The 14106-nt window shown below is 36.6% G+C and overlaps 1 protein-coding gene across 1 annotated transcript; it reads left to right on the plus strand.

Moving 5' to 3' along the window:
• The first annotated feature begins 692 nt into the window (after positions 1 to 692).
• LOC104223972 (receptor-like protein kinase HSL1) lies at positions 693 to 5036 on the plus strand. Its single transcript, XM_009775518.2, has 3 exons — positions 693 to 1304; positions 2067 to 4234; positions 4380 to 5036. The coding sequence occupies exons 1-3, from the start codon at positions 895 to 897 to the stop codon at positions 4754 to 4756; spliced, it is 2955 nt and encodes a 984-aa protein (XP_009773820.1). The 5' UTR covers positions 693 to 894; the 3' UTR covers positions 4757 to 5036.
• Positions 5037 to 14106: the final 9070 nt, after the last annotated feature.

Below are 14106 nucleotides of genomic sequence, written 5' to 3' on the forward strand. Positions count from 1 at the left end.
CGGGTCAGATTATTTTTTCATATTTGTATTATCCATTTTCGACCCGTCCATATCCGATCCGACCCCACTTTTTTGCTACCCCTAGTCTCAAGAACTATGAAACTGAAACTCTGCAAGAAGGTGTATAAGCAGTGGTGGAGCCAAAAAAATTCACCAAGAAGGTATATATATATATATATATATATATATATATATATAATTATACTCATAAAAATAAAATTTTAACTTAGCTACACAATGCCAATGACACCTCCTAGCCTAAAGTGGTTCCGCCATTGTGTATAAGCATAGAGAAAAGATGGCAAAAAAAAGCTTCTCTCTATTAATACTCTTTCTTACCCTAGTCTAGTGAGGTAATAGTCTCAGCTGCTGAATTATTCGACCCTTTTCTAAATATTTTTTTAAACAAAAGGTGAAATGAATATCATGCTAGATCTCTTTACTATAGTGTTCTCTTTTATCTTGTACATGAGAACCTAACTACTAACAGCAACTTTATGAGAGAATTTCTTTTAACTTATATGGTGTACACTGTTTTTAACAATAACAAGAATAGTAGGAGCAATTAATTATCTGGACGATATCAACATCACAATAAACAGTAGGCCCCAAACAACTTTAGACTAAGTTTTCACATTAAACCAGCCCTTGTCCTTTCCCAATCCTACAGTTCCCCAAAAACTCATTTTTCTTCCCTCAGTCCCATAGGCCACTGTCTCATCCACCCCTAAACTAAAGTAGAAAACAACAAAAGCCACATTCTACTCTTATCTCTTTTCTCACAAATTCCCTCCAAAATTTACATTACTTAAACAATTTCAGAAACACTCATTTCACCATTTTTATATGATATAACATAAACAATTAGACATCTTTTCTCTTGCATGAAAAGCCATGCAACTATTCATCTTCTTTTTTAGTACTCTGCCTTTGATCTTTGCTTTAAATCAAGATGGGCTATATCTGCAAAGAATGAAGCTTTCTCTTTCCGACACAGAAGGTGCATTTTCTTCTTGGTCTGAACATGACCCTACCCCCTGTAACTGGACAGGTGTCACGTGTAACGACGCGCCGTCTCCCTCCGTTATCGCCGTTAATCTCTCCGGCGCTTCTCTCGCCGGACCCTTCCCCATTTTCCTCTGCCACCTCCCTTTGCTTTCATCCCTCTCTCTTTCCAATAATCTTATTAACTCTACTCTTCCACTTTCTATTTCTGAATGTCGTAGCCTTACTTACCTTGACCTTTCTCAGAATCTCGTCGGTGGCCCTATTCCTGAAACAATTGCTGATCTGCCTTACCTCAGGTACTCAATTTGAAGCTAAATTTTGCATTTAACTTGTTTTTATCTGTTTAAAAAAGAATGACACATTTTAAACTTTAGAAATAATTTAACTTTAGCTTTCCACTTATTATGACTTGTTTTAGTTTACAGATTTCAATTTTTTTTTTTTTTTTTTTTTTGTAAAATTTCGTACCCAATCAAATATACTTACATAAATTGGGATGAAGGCGGACTAAAATTTAGGACCTGTTTGTCGATCGATTTTCTTTTCAAAAACGTATTTGTCCCTAAAGCATTATAAGTTTTTGGAAATTTTTTTGTCCTCGCTCAAAATACTTCAACATTTTTTCAGGTGAAATGCATATCCAAACATAATTTTAAATTTTAAATACGATTTATTAACTTATCTCCAAATACTACTTATTTTAAAAAATTATTATTTTTATGTCCAAATGCCTACTTAAGTCATATATGTGCATTTGGTCTGTTTAGAGGTGAATGTAGGATCTACAGTCAACGTATTTAAAATGAGGATCAGAGGATGAATTTATTATATGTATATATTTTGAAATTTATATACACATGAAACTGTAAGCAATGATTATCTAGTAGCTATAATCTATTTTGAGATACGTATTTCAGTAAAAACTAAAGTAAACATTTCTCTCTGCTGTTAGATACACTCCAAATAATTGACTATTTGAATAAATGCAGATGGAACAAAATGAATGTTGAACATTAATATAGCTATTACTCCACCTAACTAGTGATCTTTTATTGCAGATACCTTGATCTTAGCGGGTGCTATTTTACGGGAGATATTCCAGCAAGTTTCGGAAAATTCCAGCAACTGGAGACTCTTATACTTACTGAAAATGTTCTTACTGGTAAAGTTCCTGCTATGTTAGGTAATGTAACGAGTCTCAGGACAATTGAACTCGCTTACAACCCATTTGCACCGAGCCAGTTTCCTCCTGAACTTGGTAACTTGACGAATCTTGAAACATTATGGCTAAGTATGTGTAATCTAGTCGGTTCAATTCCACTTAGTATTGAGAAATTGAGGCGATTGAGTAATTTTGATGTGTCCAATAATAGACTCGTTGGGCCGATACCAAGTACAATTTTCCAGCTTAATAGTATTGTCCAAATTGAGCTCTATAACAATTCCCTTACTGGATTTTTGCCTAGTGGATGGTCTAACTTGACTAGATTGAGACGATTCGATGTGTCAACTAACAAGTTAAATGGTACTATTCCTGATGAGTTGTGTGAGTTGTCACTTGAGTCACTCAATTTATTTGAGAATCAATTTGAAGGTTTATTTCCAGAAAGTATAGCTAAGTCTCCTAATTTGTATGAGCTCAAGTTATTCTCCAACAGATTTTCAGGGTCACTGCCTAGTGAACTAGGAAAGAACTCAGCTTTACAATATCTTGATGTTTCATACAACAAATTTTCTGGTAAGATTCCAGAAAGTTTGTGTGAAATGGGAGCTTTAGAGGATCTTATTATGATTTACAATTCGTTCTCCGGGAGTATTCCAGCTAGTCTTGGTAACTGTCGGAGTTTGAGACGTGTCAGGTTTCGGGGTAATCAGCTATATGGGGAAGTCCCTACTGAGTTTTGGAGTTTGCCTCAGGTTTATCTTTTAGACCTTTTTGGCAATGCATTTTCAGGGAGTATATCACACATGATTTCTGGTGCCAAAAACTTGTCTAACTTACAAATTTCAAGAAACAGAATATCAGGGGTTATACCTTGTGAAATAGGAAAATTGCAGAATTTAGTTGAGTTTTCCGCGAGTCATAATGAGCTAACGGGAGAAATTCCAGGCACATTAGTACATCTAGGGCAGTTAGGAACCCTTGATCTTAGTTTCAATGAGTTATCAGGCGAAATCCCCTTGGGAATTCACACAATGAAGCAACTCAGTGAGCTTAACCTGGCTAGCAATAGATTTTCGGGAAAAATTCCAGATGAAATTGGGACTTTGCCAGTGCTTAATTATCTTGATCTTTCGGGGAATTACATCTCGGGTGAAATTCCACTCAGTCTGCAAAGCTTGAAGCTTAATAAGCTAAATTTGTCAAATAATCGGCTGTCCGGGACTGTTCCTGCATTTTTTGATAAGGGTGTTTATAGAAATAGCTTTCTAGGAAACCCAAGTTTGTGTCAAGGTGTTGCTGGTCTTTGTACTGCCAAAGGTGGAGGAAAGCGTGAAGGATACTTGTGGGCGTTGAGAGCTATCTACACAGTTGCTGGCTTTGTTTTTCTTGTTGGGATTGCTATGTTCATTTGGAAGTACCAGAAATTCAAGAAAATTAAGAAAGGAATCACTATATCAAAGTGGACATCATTCCATAAGCTCGGATTCAGTGAATTTGAAATACCTTATGGCCTAGATGAAGCTAATGTAATTGGAAATGGAGCTTCAGGAAGAGTTTACAAAGCTGTCCTTAGCAATGGCGAGGCAGTAGCAGTTAAGAAGCTATGGGAGAGATCAGTTAAAGATGAAACCAGTTTTGGTGCTCTTGAGTCTGATAAAGACGAGTTTGAAATGGAAGTTGAAACTCTGGGAAAAATTAGGCACAAGAATATTGTGAGATTGTGGTGCTGTTGTGATACTGGGGATAGCAAGCTACTGGTATATGAGTACATGCCGAATGGAAGTTTGGGCGATTTGCTGCACAGTTGCAAGGCCAAATTGTTGGATTGGCCGTTGAGGTTTAAGATAGCTTTAGATGCAGCTGAGGGGCTCTCTTATTTGCACCATGATTGTGTTCCTCCAATTGTTCACCGAGATGTTAAGTCAAACAACATATTACTGGATGGTGAATTTGGAGCAAAAATATCAGATTTTGGTGTGGCAAAAATTGTTAAAGCAGCCAGCAAAGGTGGTGCCGAATCCATGTCTGTAATTGCTGGTTCCTGTGGTTACATTGCACCAGGTATTGCTTTGTCCAAACTATATCACTGGCTTTAATCATTTTTATGTATACTTTAACAGTTGTAACTTAGTTTCTGGAAAGGTTGCAATTTCATTTAAAGTGACCATAACTTATATACTAACTAGTAAAATTTCATTGACTGCAGAGTATGCATATACTCTTCATGTGAATGAAAAGAGTGACATTTATAGTTTTGGAGTGGTCATTTTGGAGCTTGTGACAGGACGAAGACCAGTTGGTCCAGAATTTGGAGAGAAAGATCTAGCTACTTGGGTACACACCACCTTGAACGAGAAAGGAGTTGATCAGTTGCTCGACCCAAATATAAATTCCAGCTTCAAAGGACATATATGCAAAGTTCTTGATATTGGTCTATGTTGTCTTAACCATATTCCAGCTAATCGCCCCTCAATGCGCAGCGTGGTGAAAATGCTCCAAGAATCAGTTCCTTATAATGTGCCAGGGATGGTAGACAAGAATGGTAAATTTTCCCTTAGCTTTTTTCCAAAGTCAGTCCAGTGATCCGGCCCTTCCCTGGACCCTGCGCATAGCGGGAGCTTAATGCACCGGGCTACCCTTTAGTCTAGTTAGATCAAGTAATAGAGCAGTAATGTTTTCTGTCAACAATTGGCAAGGAAGAAACTGCATAATGAAAACTAAGTAGCCTTATCTAGAATTAAGCATCTTGCACTCTTTGGATTCTGCAATCCTTTATGATTCTCTTGGATCAAAAAATACCAGGTAGAGTATTGAAAGTTCTTGCTTTTTGACTAAATTCTAATACTAAGACAAATTATTCTTATTTAATGCCTCTAGTTAAGTTTGTTCTGCTTCCTTCCATCTAATTTTCCGGCTCTTAGATTGCTGTTATTATCTTTCTGGCGTTTGTTGTTGATAGTGTTTGTTTCTATGGTTTCTTTTCATCCTTCTTGAGCCGAGAGTCTATCGGAAACAACCTCTCTACCTTTCCAGGGTAGGGATAAGGTCTGCATACACACTACCCTCCCCAGACCCTACTTGTACAATTCCACTTGATTTGGTCTTCATTCGCCGACCCTCATTCACTGAACTGGGGCCTTTAGAATTATACCTCTATAGACAAAGTGCCAGTTTCCATTGACATTGATACATTATATTGACTTGTGTGGCTGACTAAAGATATTTAGAATCTAGTTGGTGACAGTCATTTGGGATATTCAATAATTAGGATAGCTACCTGATTATTTAATGAGGCAGCATGAGTAGTTAAAAAGGTAGTTCTAATTAAGTTAATATGACTGGCTGAAAGGATTTGGGTTTGAATTCTGCCCCGAGCTGGTGGGAACTGGGAAATACATTGAAAATAGCTTCCATTTTCTTCCAACTATGACTTGATATTCATCAATTGAATGATTGATTTGCAATACTGAGGGACCATAAATTTATAATGACAAAGGATTTAAATTCTATATAGTGATCATGTAAAATATCTTTATGATCAGTATAATTTGAACAGTTTCAACAGGTGGCTGGCCAGCCAACTGTTTTAGAGTATCAATTCATGATTAATGTAGATTGTAGATACTTACCTGCAGCTAGTTTAAGTCCCCTAATTGTATAAATATCTTTTATACCTGCTTTTGTAATCTAAACTCCGAAAATAAAATTTTGTAGCCATTTTGTGTGATTAAGTGGCCGTTTGGACATAAGAATCGTAAAATTCCAAAAAAAAAGTGAATTTTTTTGCAAGTGAAAATGGTATTTGAAAATTAGAGTTATGATTGGACATGAATATTATTTTGGATTGTTTTTGAATTTTTGTGAGTGGTCTGAGTGAAAATTTTGAAAAACAACTTTTTGGAATTTTTCAAATTTTCGAAAAATTCCAAAATTCATCTTCAAGTGAAAATTGAAAAATTTATGGCCAAATATTGATTTCGAAAAAAAAAAAATTTAAAAAAAAGTGAAAAAATTCTTATGTCCAAACGGGCTCTTAGAGTTTCCTCCTTCAGCTAATTTACACAAATAGCTACTTTTGTAGTCTTATGTTTAGAAATTAACACTTTTACAATATCGGCCAGTGGTTTGAACTTCTAAATTAGGCACTTGGTCTGAAGTTTAAAATTCAAAATTTAATACTATTCAAACCAGGGATCTAATTTTGAAAGAGTGGCTAATTTATAAAAAAAAAAAACAATACAACGTATGACACAGAAGTGGTCTTCTAGTGTAAATATTACCTTCATGATATGATCAAAACAGGCCAATCCCCGTCTGGACAAGAGATTCACGAGAAAAATCACAATGTGATCCTAATGAGATTTGAACCGTGCACCTAACTTACATTTTGATATTTAATTATCAGCGGCCATACCTGCTAATGCTTGTGAAAAAAACTGATAACGCTTAATGTAATCATTTTTTGAGAAACTTATCACTATTTAATTTGGTGTATGCACGCAATTTAGTTTATTTAACTATATCCAAGAAAAAAAATACTATATGTGCCAGCATTATCATTAAGAAAGTTACTTTTTATGCGGAAAACTAAATAATTAAAATGTTACTTACCAGCAAATTTTTTTTTGGGTAATAACTGTGAATATTACCATAACAACTCAAAAGCTTTACATCCTAAGAGCATCGAGTGTACTAGCTTATCCCAGTACAACATGACCTCAAAAACATCCTTCTAAATACAGGAATTCATCCACTATAAAAATAAAACCAACTAAACGACAAACTAACTACACAATCATCGTATCAACAATGGACATTGTCTTGCTCTTTTGGATTCTACATATGTGCTCAATCTTCTTGCGAGATCTTTCTTTATTTGACCAACACAGAATTCCATGTTCAAGTTGATTTATCTGAAAAATTTTCAGTTCCTAGCTTGCCAGGGATATACTATTGCTCCTATTATTGTTGCCGCTACTTCCTTCCTGAATTGCTTCCAATGCCTCCTTCTAAGCCATTGTAATGTCTCAGGTATTGCCATGCCTGGTAAACTGATGTCAGACCACCTTGCCAGTGCAACTCTCATAGTTTTCACCCAACAACAGTTACCAAACAGATGTTGTTGAGACTCTAATACTCCCAGGTTACACATGTAACACTCAACATTTCCTGTGATAGGAATGTGCATTTGCAGCAATCTCCTCTTCGTTTGCAGTTTTTGTTAATTTACTAACCATAGTACAAACTCGTGTGTGGGTAGCATCACTCCGCTCCATACCAAATTCATTTTCCAGCTTCTTGACATATCCCATAACATTGCATTGTAACTGCTCGAAACAGAATAAGCACCATTACCAGCAATTTTTTGTAAAATAATTATCTTGATGAAAATGCCCAACATGCTTAGCAATTTATAGATGACTTAATTTCAGTTTTGGTAACAAGGTGAATCACATTCTCCTACAAGTAACTCCCTCCATAATTTGTTGGAAAATTTGGAAAGTGAGATGCCAACCCTATTATGAACATGAAAATCCAAACTGAACTCGAATTCTAATTGTATTTTATGTAATATATCTAATTGGTCTAAAGTACAATTCCCTATGTTCCAATTTATGTGATATTTTTTGTTTGTCGAGATTCAAACTTCTTAATTTTGACCATGCATTTGGATATAGGATTTTTTAGTTTTTCAAAATAAAACTTATATATTTGAAAGCTACTTAAAAAGTATCATAAGTTATAATTATTAATAATTTAAAATATTTAAAAAGCATATGAAAAAATCATGATCAAAGAATAATTCGTTTGACTTACCAAAATGCGTACATCTTCACATAAATTGGGATGGAAGGAGTATTTTTTTATTGTTGGTAATATGGTCTAAACTATTAAAATGGAGAGAACAAGAAAAAGACATATTGAAGGGGGGGGGGGGAGGAATTCTTTGGAGAAAGCCAACAATGACAAAGTCATAAAACTCATGAATTGTGTAGAAGCAAAAGCAGTGACATACGAATTAAAACTTTATTGCAAGAATGAATAATTCACTTTCAATTGAAAAAAGATTAATCAAAACAAAAGAAGACTTCTCTCTAGCCTAGAGCTCTCGACGCACGTTAAGCTAACTACACCGAGGGTGGTAGCCATGGCTAGAGGGTGAGGACAACCGAAAAAACAAACAATTGTAATAGTGGGAAGCTCAGTCGGTGCTAAGGTAATAGCAAAAACCCTAGAAAATGGCAAGAAATAGCAAGTTGTAACACCATTAGCAACCCAATTCCTGTCTCTCCCCCCCTCCCCCGGATATTGGCAGCCAAATCAGCTACTGGGGTTAAGAAATTTAATCTTAGTGGAGCTCCATGATCGAAGCCTACCCTGCACTACTATTGAGTAGCGAGAGAGGGTCGAAGCAGCTTTTACCTGATTTAGGGCCGGGATCGATTTTCACAGAGAGCTAGATGTTGGAGTCGGGTATCTATCTAATTTAGAGTCGTGTATGTGTTCCAAATTACACTTCTAAGCATTTTTGGGTTTTTGTTTTACTTCTGCTTTTATCAAACTACAATAGTAAATTAAACTAGAATAAGCTAAGAGTAAAATGTTGCGGGTTGTTCAAATGGTTAAAAGGCACTAGGGTAGTGACTTTTGCCTAGGTGGTCAATTGACGAATACTTGAGTCTAAGGCATGATTGACATATTTGGGGAGTATGATATAACCGTTGCACGATTTTAACCGCTCTACACCTCTCGGTGGTTCAAGTGATTTTGCCCGAATTGACTTTCTCAAGACCAATTGGGTATGCAAATTTGCACAAGCAATCAAGATTCAAGTCGGGTATTACTCTCTCAAGATTTAACCCTTTAATTGGGGCTATCAATCTCTTGAGTACGCCCCAATTCCTTGTTGGACCAATTGCAGAGACTCAAGTTCTCTTTCTCAAGAAGAGATCAAGTCAACTAAAAACAAACTAGTGTTTGCAACCACTAATTCAGCAATTAAACATGAAAATAACTCAAATATCAAACACCCACAATCAATCTAGCACTAAAACACAAGACCCATCAATTACCCATACTAGGGTTGAGCCATAACCCTAGCTTATGGGTTTAGCTACTCATAATTAAAGAAGAAAAGCAAGAAATAGATGAAGAACAACTCATATCAATTAATTACTAAGATAAACAAGAAGATTCAATGTTGAAATGTAGATAAAACTACCCAAAATAGCTAAAATATTCGAACCCACGAGCGCAGCTCTTAGCTAAAACTATCTGATAACCTAAAAATGGTAAAAGAAACTATTTATACTAAGCTAAAAAATCTGGACAAAAATACCCCCGCGGGGCTAGTACAGACCGCACAAAATGGTGTGTGGCCGCACTAAGGCTCTAGGCTTGAAAATCGAATTCTCTGAACTCGGGGAATGCGGACCGCACAGAATGGAGTGCGACCGCAGAGGTTTTTGGTGCAGTCCGCATGAAATGGAGCGCGGACCGCATTGGCTTGAAACTGGCAACTTTCTGATCCTTCTCACTGCAGACCGCACTAAATCGAGTGCGGCTGCGTTGATCCCAGTGCGGACCGCACAGAACCTAATGCGGACACATTGCCTGTTTGCTTGAATATCATACTCTCTGAACCTCACTCATGCAGACTGCACAGAATGGTGCACAGCCGCATTGGGCCTGTTTTGCTTGAGCTTTGTCTTGTCTTGGTACTTGTACAAGTTTCACTCCTTTTTGAGCTGATCTTTGATATCTTGTCACTTTGTTGATCAAACCTGCAATCAAGCACAATTTGTGAACCTTTTGGGACTATTTTGTACAAATTTCTAATCAAAACATAAGCAAGAAGGAGTATAAAAATCCATAGTTATCACTCCACAAGAGCAATTGACAAGAATTCATGAGCAACAACATGCAACACAACCTAAACAACCAGCAATGAGGAATCCTGAGCCGGCAACAAGAGAGAAAATTCCAGATTCCACTTGGTCCGGACTATTCACTCGAAATCGAGCAACAACAAATGGTATTTCTCTTGTTTACATACCTCCAGAATTGGTTGAAGGAAATATTGTGGTCAAACTTGATGAAAGAAACATATAGGGAAACTGATAAATGAAAGGCTGCACTAGTAGTCTATATGATAGGAGAAACGCCAGGGTATAATTTTATGAAGAAGTATGTGACCCAAAATTGGAATATAGTGGCAGAACATGAGGGTTATTATCATGAGGAACGATACTATTATTATTAAATTTCCAATCCATAACAGATTTGAATGAAATTCAATATGCAGACCCGTAAAGTATTAACAACAAACCTATGATATTGAAAAAATGGTGCCCAAAATTTGATTTTAATGCTGAGTTTCTCACAGAATTACCTCTGTAAGTTAAGTTTTCAAGTTTACCCATGAGCTGCTGGAGTGGAGACTCTCTAAGTAGGATAACGGGTGCTATCGGTGTCCCAAAATGTGCAGATGAGTGCACAACAAAGCAAACTAGAATCTTATTTGCTAGAATGCTTATAGAAGTCAATGTCACCAAACCCCTATCAAATGAAGTAATTGCAATAGACCCTTCAGGAAAGACATTTCAGCAGCCAATGGTATTTGAATGGAAACCATATGAAAATTGTCTAATGATAGGACATAACTGTGCTACACAAAAAATGAAGGAATTGAAGAAATAGGAAATCAAGCAGCCCAACACGCCAAAAAGGAGAAGAGGTCCTCAGAAAGTGGTGCCAACTTGGGTGCCAAAGGTTGATAAAAGAGTTCCAGCTGCCTCTACTACTGATCAGAAGGGAGCTAACTATGAAGATACCATTAAAACAGGGTCAACAACCAATAGAGAGTGAAGATAAGTGAGAATTGAACTCACAAGCCAAAAGAGAAACAACTATTGAAAGGAAGGGCAACTATAGAAATCAATGATAGACTTGTGAATCAACTGGTTGAGATTACTATCCCAGTGAGAAATGTGTTTGATGTTCTACAATATGATGATGTTGTGGTAGCACAATTATTCCCTTATGGCATGGGATGGGGCTTTATATTCCATCATTAGTGTCTTGGTTAGCATGGAATGTGAGAGGGTTAAATAAGAGGTATAGGCAGAAAGAACTAACTAGATACCTCAGAGAAAATAGAGTCAAGTTAGCAGGGCTAATAGAGACAAGGGTAAAAGAACATAAAACATATAGAATTAGCAATAAAATTTCTCCTGGATGGGGTTTTGAAGCTAATTATACACATGCAATGACTGGAAGAATTTGGCTACCATGGGACAATAATGTATATTGGATAAAGATTCTGAAGAATGAAGCACAACTTATTCAATGTAATGTGATTAGCAGGAATCAAGTAATAGATTGTGACATGATAATGATCTATGGTCATAATAGTGATCTTCTTACAGACATGCTCTAAGCCTTAGCTTATTTGGGTAGATTTTAGTTCAACACTATATACACAAAACATGCTACATTGTGCAACAATTACTAGTCTTGAGATAAGGGACTTTGCCAATTGTGTGCAACATGCCAACATCTGATGCTTAATGAACTGCCTTGGAAGGGAGACTACTACACATAGAAAAATAAACAACAAGAAAGAGATAGAATCTGGAGCAGAATAGATAGAGCTATGGGAAATGCAGAATGGATGATGCAATTTGGGCATTTAATTAATGAGCATAAACTCCCACATATATCAAATCATTGTCCTATGATGATTGCCACTAACACTAGAGATCCAAAAATCAAATCTTCTTTTAAATTCTTCAATGTCTTAGAAAATATGACAGATTTCTTAAATTAGTGGAGGAATACTAGACACAGAGAAATCACTTGCATAAGATGAGAAATATATGGATGAAATAGAAGGATCTCAAAGAGAAGTTAAAGATGCTAAATGAAACTGAGTTCAAGGGTATTGCAATAAGATTAAATCAAGCAAGAGATGACCTACAAGAGATTCAAACCAAGATAAGCAAAAAATACTCAGATGAACTAGAAGTAGAAGAGAAGAACCTTATTTGCCAACTTGAGAAATGGTCTATGATTGAAGAGAGTGTCATGCAACAAAAGGCCAGGGCAATGCGGCCAAAACTTGGAGATGCCAACACTAGCTATTTTTCAGCTATTATAAGAGACAGAAAACAGAAGAAGCAAATCCTAGAACTTGGCTCTCAAGAGGGAAGGAGACTAGTTGATGTAGTAGATACCAAGAAAGAAATTATATAGTTTCATAAGTTACTTATGGGGACAATTCTACCTACCGTGACAGCAGTAAACAAGAAAATCATGAAAAGAGGGAATGTCCTAAATCTTGCTCAACAGATCAGATTATGTGATGAGGTCACAGAAAAAGAAATTTATGATGGTCTCAATTCCATAAGGGATGACAAAGTCCCATGAGTGGATGACTATAATTTTGTGTTCTACAAAAGAGCATGGCTTATCATTAAAAAAATTGAGATCATTGAAGTTGCACAAGAACTCTTCACAACAGGTATAATATATAGAGGAATTAATTGTACATCAGTCACCTTGATTCCAAAGGTAGCTAACCCTGCTACAATCAAGAAATATAGACCAATTGCCTGTTGTACTGTACTTTATAAAATTATAGCCAAGATCCTAGCAGGGAGAATTCATAAGGTGATTGCTAGCCTTATCATAGAGACTCAATTAGGCTTTATAACTGGGAGGAAAGTTACAGATAATGTGATCCTAGCTCATTAATTGGTAAAAGCATGCACAAGAAAACATATTTTACCTAGATGCATGATCAAGGTGGATATTCAAAAAACATATGACACTGTGAACTGGAGGTTCTTGGAATGTTGGTAGAATTACATTTCCTCAAAAGCTTGCCAGATAGGTGATGGAATATGTCACAATACTCAACTATTCCATAGTTATAAATGGAGAGTTAACTTCACCATTTGATACTGAAAGAGGACTTCGACAAGGGGATCCAATGTCTCCCTTTCTGTTTGCTATTATCATGTAGTACCTGAGTAGAAACCTTAGTGCCCTAAGGGACGATAAGCAGTTCAAATATCACCCTAAATGCTCTAAACTGAATTTCACACACCTATGCTTTACAGATGACCTCTTAATATTTGCTAAGGGTGATGTAACCTCTGTAGACTATTTACATGAGAAATAATTCACTACTGCTTCAGGCCTACAGGATAACTTATCCAAAAATGCTATCTACTATGGTGGTGTTTCAGAATCTACCAAGCATGATATCCAGCAACTACTAGGATATCACGACCCAAATCGGAGGGCCGCGACAGGCACCCGGTACTTTACTCTACCGAGTACCAACATAATATATCTTTCTTATCATACCATCATGGGTAAATGGGCCAGAAGGGCCGTCATGATATAACTAGAATAAAACATAAGGAAATACTTGACATAGGACGACCCAACATGTAATACAAACTTATACATGTGACATACAGTCCTATAAGATCAAAATGAACACTTGTACACTGAACATAGGCTGACAATGCCATACAATCTTTCATATACATGACATCTATCTACAAGCCTCTAAGAGTACATACACATTATAAAGGTCGGGACTAGGCCCTGCCATACCAATCAATACATGTCTAAATCATACTGACCAAATAGATAACTCCGGAGCAAGTGGAGTGCATCAACACCTTCCGCTGAGCTGATAGCCACTAGGAGGAATGTCAACCTGTCTATCGGGACCTGCAGGCATGAAACGCAGCGTCCCTAGACAAAAGGGACGTCAGTACGAATAAAGTATCGAGCATGTAAGGCAGGAAAGCATAAACAAGAACAGTAATGTAAAGAGAGACAGAAAAGATACAACCTATAACATTTGAGTGCCTCTGGGGTTACTGATATGAAATACATGATACATATACATACAT

Source organism: Nicotiana sylvestris, chromosome 7 (assembly GCF_000393655.2).
Source record: "Nicotiana sylvestris chromosome 7, ASM39365v2, whole genome shotgun sequence".
Classification (NCBI taxonomy): domain Eukaryota; kingdom Viridiplantae; phylum Streptophyta; class Magnoliopsida; order Solanales; family Solanaceae; genus Nicotiana; species Nicotiana sylvestris.